The sequence below is a fragment of the Echiichthys vipera genome (genome assembly GCF_963691815.1).
Source record: "Echiichthys vipera genome assembly, chromosome: 10".
NCBI classification, from domain to species: Eukaryota; Metazoa; Chordata; class Actinopteri; order Perciformes; family Trachinidae; genus Echiichthys; species Echiichthys vipera.
Window position 1 is genome coordinate 12,201,940 of NC_139835.1, and position 16,183 is coordinate 12,218,122.

The window sequence follows — 16,183 nt, forward strand, 5'->3', positions numbered from 1 at the left end:
CACACAGTGACCAGTCATTGTCCGCTCACGCTCTATTGGCCAAATTAGGTTTACTAATTGCTTGCTGCTGGTCATTGAACATGTGGCCGCTGATGTGAGAATATACAGTATATCCTAAAGTAGAGCTGTGGTCGCCCTCTCACCTAGCAACAAGCAGAGGACTGTTATGAACGCTGGCTCACTTATCTTGATTACTCAGCACTGTCAACAAACTCCTGGCAGGGGTCTTGAGTGCCTTGAGTTGATAAGGTGGGCACGCTGCAATATCAGCTTTAGTCGAGTCTATTGATATTCTTATTGTTGATATCACATACAGAGACAGTACGAATCAGTATCAAAGATATTTACCAGTTTATTAGGTACACATACACTACTTAAAATTAATGAGGTCTAATAGAACAGCCCCAGGACCTAGTAATGTCTCAAAAAGAATCTGGCAATGACTTACAGTATTGCTGTTTAAGTGATACATTGTTCAAAACTGTCACGTTTTATAAAAAGCTGTTGATATCCTCCTCAACTCCTCTTCCTTTCTCCCTCTGTCTCTTACCTCATTGACTGTTATAAGGACACACACACACACACACACACACACACACACACACACACACACACACACACACACTTTCTCTGTTTTATTTGCTATTTGCTCTCAATAAACCAAATCTCAGCATATTATGGTAATCTAGCCACAGGCAGGGGGAGGAGTTTCCCAGGAGACCACTGCAGAGCGCCTCATTGCCAACCCACTGCGCCTAACCTGATGACATCATCACTATGCACCATTCACCAGAGCAGCACCAGTCCTGTTGTGATTAAATATATGACATTTTGGCACTGCAGATATTAACAAATAATACTGTTTAAAACAAATCACTATGCAACAGATTGTAGCAGTCTGTGTGCTGTATCTTTTGTGTTTCTTAGTCACTATGGCCAGTTTAAGTTCCCACCCAATGCAAAATCATGACTGAAAAAGTGATTAGTCACTCAAGAAATGCAAATCACACATGAGAGGGTGGAGTGAAGTTATCCAATATGGTGTTTAGCTAGCTAGCTTCATTAGCAAGCTTCGAGAGTGAAGGAGTTAGTGTGTAGGAGGAAAGGAAGGCAAGAGAAATGTTTGCCCATATCGAGTGATTGCATAAATTACACTAGAAGGGGTTGAGTACTCATACAGGTAAATCTATTTTTATTTAATATATATGCAGCTTTTCAGACTTGAAATAGATGTCAACATTTATCTGAATACCATGGCTCTTAGTCTATAGTTAGTCTGGCTAACTTTTAAGGTTAAAATTAGTCTAAAATGTTAAGACTAATCTCGCAGCAAAATTACTGTAACATTGGTCTAACACTAAAGACCAGTCTAAGATTCATTTGGCTCCAGTTGTTATGGTCTACCTTCCTATAACTTTTTTTTTTTTACTTGCTTCCATTTCTTACTCACTCGTCTGCCTATTTTTTCCTACATTTGAAACCAGCTATGATTAAAGCAATGCCTCAGTCAGCTTAATGCAGGCCTACATTATGTCTTTAAACACCAGTGTTTCAGTATTTCATCGCCGCTACAGAATTATTCTTTCATTCATTCATTCATCTTCAACCGCTTGTCCCTGTCGGGGTCGCGGGGGGCTGGAGCCGACCCCAGCTGACATCAGGCATGAGGCGGGGTCCACCCTGGACAGGATGCCAGTCTATCGCAGGGCACATAGAGACAAACAGAGACAGACAACCACAGTCCAAAGACATGCTACAGAATTATTTTAATCATATATAGTTATTTATTTATTTTTTAAACGAGGGAAGATTGGTGTCCTAAATGCACTCGAGCGTCAGACTATCACATCTCATTAATGCCTTCTGTCCTTACTTATTCTTTGAATGTGTGGAGCAGGCTGTAAAATATGCGCGTGGAAAACATGTATATGTCTCGTGCACTGCGTACTAAGCAGTGCTGTCACTTCAAAGGGTCCCTGTCTTCCCAAACCTGCAACACACACACAGCCAGGCACACAGACAGACACTCACTTCCTCCTCACTTATCTGGCCTGTAGAGTTACACAAACATATTGATTCAGTTTTTGTAGTAAAATGAGGAGGTCTCGTATAGACAACTGATCATTTCAACTTCATGAATCAGCTGTTTTTCATCCATTGCCGCTCTGTACCATGCGGAAAACAAATAAATATTAACGGGTTGCGCTCGCAGCCAGTTAGTAAAATCAAAATCAATGTACCCAAACTAATTTTATCGGACGCTCGTTCGTGTCGTATGCTGTTAGGACACGGTGCCCCATGCTGATCACAGATATCATCATTCACTGATGAGAAGACTCCTGCAATTTCATTTGAGTAGCACAATAACGTAACAGCAAATGTAATCAATTGATTGGAACACGTGACTGACGCACGGAAGATTTAATCTCAGACAATATGCAGATTCGCTCTGATACAGTTACTAACTGCTAGTGAGGCTACATTACCTTCATTAAAGAAACAGCATAAACATACGTTACTTTATCAACAGTAACACTGGTAAAAGGCCAGTGCAATCTGTTTTTCATTAGTTTGCTCCTTAAAATGAAATGACAAACCGTAATTTGACTAGGGTCGTCACGATACTAGAATTTCAAAGTCGATACCGATACCCTTGAGAATACTCATTCTCACAATTTTCGATACTACAGGGAGAAAATTACAAAAAATTGAGGCAGAACTTTTTAAAATTAACGATTAGAAAAATACAAACATCAATAACAACACTCTTAAAAAGTTTTCTGACATATTGAAAATAAGAAAAAAACACAACTGTAGGGTGTATTTAAATATGACAAATATGGTCGCACTCCTGTTTGTTTTATTCTGTTGTACAGCTCAGGGATTTCTGTGTAAATACAATGATTCCATGAAGGAGTTTAACCTTGGATTCAGTTGGTGAATCAGTTTTCTCCACATTGTAAACAGGGATCTGGTCCATGCTAATGCATTCAGCTACAATCCTGTTTATCTTCTGTGTTTCTGGTGACTTTGCACCATATTATCTTTGCTGATTACATAGAGTTCGTATAGCAGGCTGCCACTGTTATTTTTCAGTAGTTGACTTTTCAAACATGTTATTGTGTCATCCTGTTAAAATAAGGTCTCAACGTTAGACGGACAGGACTGATGATGTCAGCTGCTTAGCTCCCCTGTTAACATTACTGTTTATTATTAGACGCTAGCTGCTTGAAGCCTTTCCCTGGTCATTAGCCTCGTAGGCTAAATACTTCCAAACGACACTTTTGCTTTGTTCATTTTCTACTAAAACTTGCTCAGAGAGACGAGATGTAGCTTCTGTCTGGGTGACGTTACGCATCAACTGGAGGAGGCGGAGGATGCACTATTGATGGCCAAAGTATTGATACTTTTGCAAGTTAGTAACTAATCCAATACTCATTTTTAGTATCGATTATTTTCCGAGTATCAATTTTTTTGACAACTTACTTAACAAGTCATTGACAAAAGTGCTTTTCTTTCGAAGCAACCACACTCCATATATATTAAGATATACTGATCATACTGAAGAACACAAATACACATACCCTACATACAAGCAGTCACTCAGAAAAACATTCATGCCTACACACCACACACTGTTTAAAAGGTACCTCCCACAGAGGTCCCACATAACAACAGTCCCACACAGTCAATCAATAGTGTCATCTGAATCTTTGACTCTGAGCCCACAGTTGAACAATACAGATTTCTTAGCAGGAACAAAATATATATTTCTGCTAAATAATGATGCATTGCTACGGTAGAAGACACCATCTACAGTATTGGGTCAGTCACAGCAGACAAATATAAAAGAGACAGGGTGCTAGCTTGAAATTGCTTGTTTTGACACGTTGCCCCACCCTGGAGACACTGGGTGAGAAAATTGAATTCTGGTGAAATTATGATATATCCTTGGTTGGTTGTGTATGCAACCTTAACATAGCGTTGATACAGACTAAAAGCAAAAGACAGTGCTATTCTACCATCATAGAAATGGAGATTGAGAAATTTCTGCAATGACTACCACTGCACTGTATACAGTACCAACACAAAGGGAGGAACATGACAACGCATTATAAGAGCAAATTAGAGGGGGAAAAAAACAAAATAGGACCATGACTCAAGATGGCAGTTGGACGTTTCTAGCCCTTGGAAGAAAAGGCAGAACATTCAGGCTGTGAAGGACAGAGGAAGGTTGAATTGAAAAAATAAGCAGAAATAAGGGAGGAAAGGTTCTCTAGACAGAAAGCGATGGTGGGCAAGGCAGAATGAGAAAAAGTAAAATAGAGTGTGTATGTGACAGCATTCAATTGAGAGAGAGAGAGAGAGAGAGAGAGAGCGAGAGAGAGAGAGAGAGATAGAGTGACAGGTCGCATGGGAGCAGATGAAGGTGTGTGCAGCATGTCAATACAAATCAAACAAAAAGTCACTCAGGGGCTTCCATCCAGCTGAAATCGCAGCCTTGCTTCATAGTCAGGCATTCTTTAGAGAGATACTCCTATTCTCTGACTCTCGCCTTCCCTTTCAAGTATTTAAACAATGTCAGATCTTCCTCTGTCAATTTTCTTTTTTTTTCTGTTTCTTTCAGCAGAGAAATCACCATGGTCCATCTATTATGCCTGCAGGGCCAGCAGTGCTGCTGCTGCAGCATCAATAAGTGCTTGCTTCCCTAAAGGCATACTGGTAACCCTGCATGTTTATGAGGGTGTAATCTCCTACCTTGGTTGCACTCACATGTCCTCTCTCATCCCTGTGACCGGGTGACCCAGGGGATGGGCTGTTGGATGGACAGTTCTGATCCTGCGACATGACAGTCGAGCAACATGAAATGACAGGGCTGAGAATTAGAGGATATGGGGGGAAGGGTGGAGGAAGCAAGGCCCCTGCCACACAGTAGCAGTGCCACAGGTTTATGAAGAAGTAGGAAAACTTTACATTCCTGGCCCCATTTGGTGTTATGGCTGGTGTGATCCCATTGCAAGATGGTCTCTAGTAAATTATGCTTGTACTAATAACAGCAATAATAATAAAAATAATAATAATAATAGTAATAATAATAACAATTTGAGACTAACGGCTGTCCTGTCTAACAAAGATCACCAAAACATTTATAGCATAATGTGAGCACTCATTTAGTTTTGTTTTTTCTTAAATATATAATGTGCAATAATAAAGGGTGGCAAAAGCCTGGCAATCTATTTATAAATACATACATATTTGTTTTATGTATGCATAGTTGTCTAGTGTGTCTCCGGTATGGAATAAGGAAGGAAGTGAGCAGATGAGAGCTAAAGGATACATCCGTACACCACCTGTCCTTGAACCAATGGCCAGGATCTTCTGCACAGGGTCAAAGGCCAAAGCAGTGGGCTGGTAAGGGAAACCATGACGCACCGTCTGCAGGGAAAAACACAGAACAACACTTTAAGTTAAACAGAAAAACATTTTTGAATGATAGTTTGTGATTTTGCCTGCCACTATGACATTCTACTGTGTGGTGAATGTCCATTTTCTAAAACTGTGACCTTAAATCCTGTTAAAAGGTACTATACTTGATATTCATAACACTAATAAAGCAGTTTAAGTGTACGTTAGTGCATGTGGCTGTGAAAAAACGTTGGTATTTCACTTGGTGGGGTGAGAGCCGTGTGGAGGCAATCTAAACTTTTCAGTATTTAGAGTACAAAGAAAATAGATGACTAAATCATCTGAAATGTGATTGTTTTCGGATTAATGGTTAAAGATAACTAATGATGTATGAAGGACATTGCATGTTGTGTTTGCTTTTTATTGGCATCAAATATTTTGTCTAATTTTGACTATTATTTGTATGATTGCCACATCGCTTTTCATTAACTCAGGCCACCAAAAAACAAAGGCTTTTAAGGATTTAAAAACATTTTCATGTTTGACTGCTGGGGCGACAGCAAACACAATTTTGAACAATATAACTATGCATATTGTTGTAAACAAACATTCTACTATTACTTGTATTTGGGCATTGTTTTAACATTCATGAATAAAGAACACACTGAAAATGCATCTGAATTTCAATTAACTGAAAGCTTATACGGATATATGTATATAGTGTGTCATTAGCTAAGAAACTGAAGCATCTGTATTATTATTGTTATTATTATCATGATTATTATTATTATTATTATTACAGTGTTTCCCCCAACATTTTATTATTATTTAGTTTGAGAAGATGATTCACTCCTACAAAAACAACTACAACAGAATTAAACAAATTCTTTATTTATTTTTTGTGCTTGAAACCGAAAAGTGATTTTTGATTTAACTTTAGACTGTTTCTGTTGGAGAACATTATTAAGAGCCTTTTGGACAATTATTTAAAATAACTTGCTCATGCCGAGTGTAGCTCATTGTGCAATACACTGATTTAAACTGAGTTTGCACTGTGGCTCTGATTATTGCTTGTATAATTGTGATACTTCTGTCTGGTGATTTTGACAGGCGACTTGTTGCTGCTCATGGGGAAATTGCTGGGTCTCTGTAAATCGGAGTTACTTTAACAATGCTACAAATAAGAATAAAAACATACTCATAACACTAACACTGTCTGTCTTTTTTCAATGTGAAAATCAGGCAATCCTACAATTGAATTGGGGATTGCTGAACTGAATCACTTCATAATTCTATTGCAAAGTCACCAAAATGTATTCACTCCAAAAGGGAGTTCTCAAACTAGTAAGTGTGACACACTTTAGGCCACCAAATGGCGTGTTGTTACCATACCAACTAACAACAATTACCTTTTTGTCTTGAACTAGTCAAACACGGAAAAACAGTTTGACGTCAATTTTAATTTCATTCCATTTCTATTCTTTTGGACAGAACCACGGAGCCTGGTGAACTCATGTAATCCCCAACAGTGTAATGCTCACCTTCAAGCCGAGCAGAGATTGAACCAGCCACAACAACACTTGTGTGGGTGTGCAGGGCTTTTCATGAAATGAATAAATCTGGTCCTAATCCCAATTCTTTTGAGTCATTCTGTAAGAAAAAAATCCACATTGTCTCATTTCAGCTTCTCAAATGTGAATAGGCTATGCTTATTTGGTTTCTTTCTTCCTCTATGACAGTAAACAGAATTTATTTGAGTTGTGGACAAAACAAGACATTTGAGGACTTCCCCCTGGGCCTTGGGAAACATAGAGCAACGTTTTTTTTTACCATTTTCTGGTCCAAACAAGTAAACAAGTAGGCTAATTAATGAATTGAGAACATGATCAAATAATGAATCTACGGTGTATAATGAAGATAGTCTTTAATTACAGCCCTAGCGGCCTTTGACTGCATACTGTAAAGGAAAATGCCCATTAGTTCTCAGAAAAGGCCAACAACAATCATAAAAGAATATTTGAAAAGATACATAATATTTCATGAGTAAAACTGATATAAAAAAACAATCAATAATAAACCTTCAGTTCTGAACCCACAATGAACTCATCAGTGGCTTGTTCGTTCATAATATAACCCCCATTGTTGCTCAATTCCCCACCTCATCACCATCACAAACCCCTTTGTTTGGCTGCCTGAATTACTGTAGGAGGGGTTTTGTGCTGTCATTAATATTGCTAAGGATGAATTTGGAAAGATAACGTGAGAGTCTGTGGATAAATAAAACGGTTATAAAACACAGAATGAAATCACTGAAATCACTGAGCAGTAATCAGACTTGACAGAGTAAAAAGAGAAACAACACAAAGACACAGTGAACCCCATTGCAACAGGCAGAGTGTGGGTTTGTGCTTGTGTGTACAATATGTGTGCTCATGTGCATGCTTTGCATACATACATACTCCCATAGGTTATTACACATACATACTGAATATTTGTATTGATTGAGTGCTTTAGGAGAGTGCATGACAGGTTAAATTCACAACATATTAAGAGATGCTTAATCAATTAGTTGTTTTCTTAAAATGCAAATATTTTCTAGTTTCTTATGGGGCTGGGCGATAATTCCATATGATTGTTTATTGTCTTTCAATGGAATCGTATCGCTATGAAATCATATCGAGATATCATGATACACAATTATGTTATCTAAATTGATAATACAATGACAATGAAAATAATCATTAGTTGCAGCCCTTATTATATTCTGGATAACCTTCAGAGGCATATATATCCGTCGCTCGACTAATACCTACACAATGGGGTTCCACTGCTGCATTTAGGCCAATGACTGCCTTGCATACAAATACAGTCAGTCAATAATATGGATTTGAAAAGCCTTGCCGAGATATAATATATTTACAATGTTCCATCGTATTCCATTAGAAGTACATAACATAGTCAATTCTCAGTTTAAGAATTTCACAAATCATGTGAAAAGCAATAAATGATCTATTTCTTGTAAACATACAGAACCGACAGGGTGGGTATAATTTGAGAGGGGAAGTTAATTTTTTTTTTTTAACCTCAATTTCAGAACAACATTTAAAAGTATGTCTCCCTCTGCTTTAGCTTAACTATCCCTCTGAGTACCGTTCAGAGTATTATCCAGAAGTGGAAGGCATATAGCTCCACCTAGACCTTGCCTAGATCAGTGTTACCCATACATAGACCAATGTGTGGCACTGTGCCACAGAATCAAAACCGACCGCCACAAATTGATTCTGGGGTTTGTTATTTTTTTAAAGCGATTTTGAAATATAAATTGTTCTGTTCATTCATCTCCACATAACACTTTTTCTCCCTGTCATTCTTGTTACACACATACACAAACACACACAGAGATAGATAGAGAGAGAGAGAGAGAGAGAGAGAAAGAAAGAGAGACGTGCACCTCACGTCTGCGGTGTGTGTGCACATAATTTCACTTTAATTTCTGGTTGGTGCAGAAATCCAAGCTGGGGATGTAACGATGCATCTTGAAACAGTTGAATTAGATTATTAGGTTGATTAGAATGTGTGACGATTGGTTGAGATGAAAAATTAATAGGTTGGTGCTATCTACTTTTGACTTTGTTTGTTGACATTCAAAGTCCGTTGTCTCATTAGGCAGAGGGACAAGGATGGCGGCGACCGCAGCACATCATTTATCGGGGGTTTTAGTTCAGTTTCACTTTTGGAAGTGAAAGTTGTGTTTCTTCATCCACTGCTTTCCTGTCCTACACACTGTTAGTGACACAGGCTGGCAGCAGTGCGGAGGAAGTTATTACGTAGTCAGTTCAAGAATGCCTCTGCACTACGGAGGTTAGTTTGTGTGTGCAGGTGAAGAGAGACGGCTGAAGAACTCATGGCAGACAGCTGTAGCTGGTGATGGTCGGAGCAGAGAAGAAATTAGCAGTTGAGTTGTTAAGTTTAAGGTAAATGTAGTGTGTCATATTTCCTGATGCCGGTTTGTTTCTGTAAACAGTGCCTCTGCTAACAGAACAGTATTCATAATTTGTACGGGGAATCTGTATAACCTGAGTTCTCTGTGCTCATGTAAACACCATAACCTGAATATGAGCATAAGCCTTTTAAACTGGATATTCATGTCCATCTAAACTCACTCTTTTGTGAATGTGCAGATATCTCAGCTTCTGAAAACATAAATATGCTGATATTTAAGTAATTCACAAACTAGGAACACAGGCCAAGCCTTCGTTTGTTTTTTTAATTCAATTAAAAATGTAATTATTGGTTTTGTTATTTAAAAATATATATTTATATATTCAGTTTAACTTTTATAAAGAGAATCAAATGTGCACGGGTTTGCAGTTTATACCACTGAAATAATCATTATATAATTTGAAAAAGAAAAGAGAAGAGAATAGACTAGAGATTTTATCACTTTTTGGTAAAAATATCGTATTGTGAACCCAGTATCGTGAATTGAATCCAATCGTGAGTTCAGTCAGTGTATCCTTACATCCCTACTGATTAGTGTCATTTGAGTGAAATTGTGATCTAGCCGCAGTATTGTTGTCGTTGTTATTGTTATTGTTGTCAGGCACCTCATCTCATCTCATCTCATCTTCAACCTCTTATCCGGGATCGGGTCGCGGGGGCAGCAGCTCTAGCAGGGGACTCCAAATTTCCCTTCCCCGGGCCACCTTAACCAGCTCTAACTGGGGGATCCCGAGGTGTTCCCAGGCCTGTGTGGAGATATAATCTCTCCACCTAGTCCTGGGTCTTCGCAGATGCCTTCTCTCAGCTGGACGTGCCTGGAACACCTCCCTAGGGAGGCACCCAGGGGGCATCCTTACTAGATGCCCGAACCACCTCAACTGGCTCCTTTCAACGCAAAGGAGCAGTAGCTCTACTCCGAGTTCCTCGCGGATGGCTGAACTTCTCACCCTATCTCTAAGGGAGACTCCAGCCACCCTACTGAGAAAACCCATTTCGGCCGCTTGTACCCGCAACCTGTCTTGGTTAAAGACTGTCCAAACCAATACAATAATAAAGCCAAAGAAAACATCTGTCATTTCCGTTCCAAAAAGTTATTTCAGTAAAATAAAATGGTATTTCTGCAGATCAAAGGGACTTGGTGGCTCTAATCTGTCCCACATTAATGTATACAGGTATAGCCTAATAGATGTCTTATGTCACATAAATGTCACCCCAACTACGATATTAACTTCAAATGCGATTGTGATTATTCAGGTCCAAGAAACATTGAAGTTTAAAAAAATCTTTGCTATACCCCAGGACAGATAGTTATGTATATTTGCATATTATGATCCAGATAAAAGCAGTACAAATATCTGTTGTCAGAGTTGCACAAGGGAGAGGTCAGAGCCCCAGCTGCTCAAAGGGTCTCCGTATGGCCCTGCACCACACATTGCTACCTGGTCTGCAGGAAACACTGATCAATGCCCTTTTGGTAAGGGGAAATGAGGCGGAGTCAAAGTCTGACAAGATGGCAACTCCCATAAGCAAGTACGATTGGATCAAGTTCAAAGAACTGACCTCAAAGTAGAGGCTACGTCCATTTTTTATACAGTCTATGGCCTTCACTTTATCGTTAAGAATCACTTGCCTTCCCCATCACCCCCATTGATTGAAGAGGACAAAGAGAAAGGTCAAGTGTTAACTGAGTTTTGAGGCAATACATGTTTGAGCCCTTAGCAGATGCAGATGATAGTAGCATTATGTTTCAAACTGACACTCAATATGACTTTGACTCTGATCCGAATATAGTATTATTAAACAAGCCATATGCCACCAAAAAAAAGTACTCATACTCATGCATATTCACGCTTAAAATCATGTGTAAAAAAATATCAGTTCTATCAGAGCCTGATCACATTTTCGCCCTCCAGGTGTTGCCACCAGGCCCCTTTAGGTTTTCTAGCCCAACACTGGTACATTGTCTGTTGCTGGGTTACAGGAGATCTACCCCCCCCACACACACACACACACACACACACACACACACACACATATATACATATAAGAGAGACAAGAAGTGGATGAGAAAAGCATTTAGTCTGGTGAATCTAAGAGCTGCTCATATATATTTCAAGGCCAAAACCATTCTTCTCCCTCTTTCAGCGTGTTTAGTGCATATAACAATCTACTGGTCCATCTATCTATCTATCAGTCTACAGTTACACAACTCCATGTCATCATGGTTTTCCGTTGTCTAAAACAGGTACCTTTTTATTCACTCATTTTAATTAGGTAGCACTTTACAACTTTTTATGTGATCTGCCCTGTGTCAAAAACAGCCCAAAGTGAACGAGGGAAAATAAACACAACAGAATTACTAAAATGCATATTCATTCTGTTTAAGCGGTGAAGGTGCATTTAAAAACGCAGTCAGCTGTGCAGCAAGTGTTGACCTGCTGCTAAGGACCTGCATTATGGCCGCCAGAGGCTGCATTACATCAACTCCGCTCTCCACCTCCTCCTTTTTTCTCTCCCTCAGTTATGTTGTTTTCTCCCTTCTACACACACACACACACACACACACACACACACAACCTTTGCACACAAGCCTGGTGTTTAATCAAATAACCCCACAAGACTAATAACACCTCATGCCACCCACCATCCTCTCCACACAGTGTTCAGCTGCAGAGCTGGTCTAGACCTCTGGTTCTATAAATAGAAAGCAGCTCCCATGTGTACCGCTGCCAGCAAATTTTGTATTGAGCAGCTATATCTCCAAACACAGGTCAACACATGACTGTGACATTAAAATCTCAGATTGCAGTCTATAACATTTAAATGCACCTGTACAAGGTACAAAAGGTACAAAAACTGTGGTGCAGCTTATTCAATCAAGAGCATAGAAACCTTTCACATTTGCTGTTTCCATGTGTTAGAGGTTCATCCCTCTACAGCGTGTACAATTCTTAGCAAGTTCTGTCAAAACACAGACTTACTAAACTGAAGATAAAAAAAATTTTGTTTTGTTTTTTAATATTCTCTTTCCTCATGTTATTAGCAAAAACTACTGTGCCATATGTCAAAGTAGCAGGCTTCACGTATCTGACCAGCAATGATTATTACTTTTGCCCATTAAAAATTACAAATGTGGTCAATGACAAGGCAATTACTAGCTAAATACTAGCAGTGACGCTGGTATTGTTTTCACCTTGTGAGTCTGTGATTATGGAAGCTCTTTTGTAGCAGGAACTACCACAGAGGTGGTTTTGAGTATTTGGACAGGTATTTATATGTTTTGCAAAAAGAATTACAGGTTTGGTTTGAAGTTGATATCAAAATGAAGTGAGGCGAGCAAGTGAGGCAGAAGCAGGGGGGTAGAAAGTCGGTAATGTGGCAGTTAGCAGCAGCCAGGCTGTAGCGCTTCTCTCAAAACTGCCTAGCTTTCAAAAACAAGTTATTGCTATTATTTGCTTACACAGAAAGACATACGGAAATAGGGTCCAGGTTGAAAAATACAGATTAAATAAATAAATTCTCTTTTAGGTAGCATACAAGTACCTGATACTTTTTTTTAGGTATGTCAACAACAGAGTAAGGGAAACAAAGGCATTACTTGCATGTAATTCCCTTACTCCTACCACTGCGTCTAAGTAAGGTAGTCAGCTAGTTGAAACTGGCTGAACCTTTTATACTGTTGAGGTGAAATATGTTACAAGAGTAATGCACTGCACAGACTCTACAGCCTGATCTTTATGGTGCTTAGAGACATTTATCTATACAACAATAAAATCACAAGGGAAGCCTTACACACACACATACACAGCAAGAATAAATGGAGGAATGGATGAAGAGGCCACTTGTGATGTGCAGTTCAAAGCAAGAGTACTAACAAATGGTGAATAATGCATACTGAGAGTAGTACAAATGTGGAGAGCGGAGAAAAGGAAATGGAAAAGGAGGGAAATGTTCTGTATGTGGTAGGTCACAGACTTATGTAATGTTACTTATGTTTCTTGTAATGGTAGAAAAACTATTTTTGATTTTAACATAACTTAAACGGTCTTTTTGTTATCATTTGAACAAAATGTGCCAGATGCTAAGTTAATGCAGTTAGCAGACACAGAGCTCGCTATAGCTAATGAGGTTATTAATGTATTGTAAACCATAACGTAATGTTTATGTATTCTTGGTGTAAACTAATTCTGCACACATCTACACAAGGCCTACTGCTCCCTACAAGACAATTTTCAATTACAATGAGGAAGACAGGGGGACAATTGACATTTCATTCATGTTGCATAACGTTTTTTTTTCTTAATTAACAGCAGCGGTGTTCAGCTGTTAGAAGTGCTTTTAATGGTAACATTAAGTTAGCTTCAGGTTAGCTTGCATACATGTACAGTAACACATCTAAAAGCAAGCTTACCGTGACATATTCTTTTATATTTTATTTATGGTGGGCTAGGACCGGTCACTAACCTTTTAAAATGTCTTGCATCTTGTCATTTCTTGACTTCAAACAGCACTTGGGACACCTCGGGTTTTAAGATAACTTTGCAGGTACCTCTCAAGCTGTTAACAGACATTTAGCTAACTTCACCATCCAGTCCATTTCTGTGCCAAAGAAGTTGAGAGACATATCCGTCTATTTGTCAGCAAAAGTGAGTAAGAGATTAAGTAACTGGTCAGTACTTAATTTGTCTTGTGCACCTATTACTGAGCTCTCTCAGCAGTTTTCTTCTGGGTGCGTACGGTCAACGGGTTTCTGGAAGCGCGCGTCAGTTTGAGTAGCTCTGCGTCGGAACAGTGCACACATGGCCCTCATTTATCAAACGAACGTACGGCAGAAAAACATGCGTACGACCATTTCCTTGCAAATGTCGGCATTTATCAATTTGGACGTGAGCGGGAGGTACGATCCAATCTCAGGTCTGGTCTGAGATCGTGTACGCACATTTCAGCCTGTGTATTTGCGGTGCAGCACATCAAAATCTGGCTGAAAATAATTAACAAACCTCAGCTGTCATTAAGCATAAGCAGTCAAATATTAAGAACAGATCAAAACGGATTCTTAAAACGAATACAAAAAATAAAATTGTGGTTGGAGCAATTGATTGTACGCATGTGCGTCTGAAGGCACCATCCATGAATGATTACGCATTCATCAATCGCAAAAACTACCACTCGATAAATGTACAGGTGATTTGTGATGCCAAGCTGTCGCTTTTAAACGTGGTTGCCAGGTGGCCAGGGGGGAACACACGATTCTTTTATATTTCAAAACAGCTCGGCTCCAGCCCCCCGCGACCCCGACATTGAATGAATGAATGAATGTGTTGGCGCGCGGCTGCAGCAAGACGCACTGCAGAGCCAAAGTCATCTCCTCGGTTGGTGGCTACCCTCGATAAACTGCATTAAATCAAACAAGGTATCAGACGATTAACATCTTGTTATGGTTCTTCTAGGTGACAAAGGTATCCTCTTACGGAATACCTAATAACCCCGCTGGCAAACCCCGCTACAGAGCAAGAGCGCAGGTGTTGTGCCGTATTCAGCACCCCTGCCGTGAAATGCACCCCCTTGCATTATAGGTGATATTCTGGATCAGAAGGCTGTTGTTTCGACCTATAGGAGTAGTTTATATACAGCTAACCCACAACGGTCGGACCATTGGTTACTTACAGTCTTTGAACTTTAAAGAGTTTAAAAACACAAACTTGGATAATAGCGAACACAAAACAACACCTTTTTGTATGTTCTGTGGAAATATACTGCAGCCATTATTACAAAATGAATGAAATGGATCTTTTGAGCAAGTTGAATGTATTTGACTCAGCGTTTCCTAAATATAATCCCAGCTTTTCTTACAATTCATATGTTCAAAGGTGTGTGCTTTTAATTGGGTTACCTGTATATAAACTTCTCCTTTAGGTGGAAACAACAGCCTTCTGATCCAGAATATCACCTATAATGCGAGGGGGTGCATTCCACGGCAGGGGTGCTGAATACGGCACAACACCTGTCCAACAGTGCGCACAGGCGCATTCGGGTCACAGTGGAGCGCTGCTTCGGGTTGATTGCCTCCGTTATTCTTTCCCATACAGCGTTTTTATGGGCCCCTTTTATTCCACTCTTAAGACTGCTAAAAAACACATCTTTATTCTGCTCCATCTCGGATGTCAGGATGCCGATCTGTGTGCCGGAAAAGTTTCTTTTCTAACCTGTGTTCCTTCTCTTCGTGTCTGACCTCAGTGGGCGAGGCCTCCGAAACAGGAATATTTAGGGGCGTAACATGTTAAAGGCGACCAATTCAGCCGCCACATTTATCAAGGCCCGCTCATTCGTACACTGAGATTGGTCAGATAGGAATGTTTCATAAATCACACGCGGGTCCTGCCATATTACCAATTCTGCGCTCAGATCCGCGCCCGTTTTCACGCAAGATTGATAAATGAGGCCCACCCATAAAGGGACAGGTTTGTTTGGCCTGTAGGCTATAGAAGTCATCGGCTTTTGAAATTAAAATGCCATTGAATTCCTAGCACTGAATATATTGAAATCATGTATCTGAATGTCTTTGCTTCTGAATTAAACTTTTTCATCTTTAACAACTCATTTCCACCTTTATTTTTCAATGTTCACAAATTCTGAATCAAAAATTCAACGTTAAAAAAATCCAATATACCAAATTCAGATGCAAAATACAATGTATAAAATGTAACTAATATATTTTCGACTTGCTCAAATTCAATAGGCCAAATTCAGGTGCAAAATTCAATGTAGGCTATAC

At 39.4% G+C, this 16,183-nt stretch overlaps 1 protein-coding gene across 1 annotated transcript in view; it reads right to left on the reverse strand.

The window, feature by feature from the left end:
* The window catches only part of stxbp5l (syntaxin binding protein 5L), a gene marked incomplete at both ends in the record, with an annotated part of 158,317 nt that overhangs the window by 127,644 nt on the left and 14,490 nt on the right, over positions 1 to 16,183 (reverse strand). Inside the window, one exon of the mRNA XM_083920978.1 lies at positions 5,339 to 5,436. Within this exon, the coding sequence (XP_083777104.1) occupies positions 5,339 to 5,436 (98 nt within the window). The remainder of the gene's footprint in view (positions 1 to 5,338; positions 5,437 to 16,183) is intronic.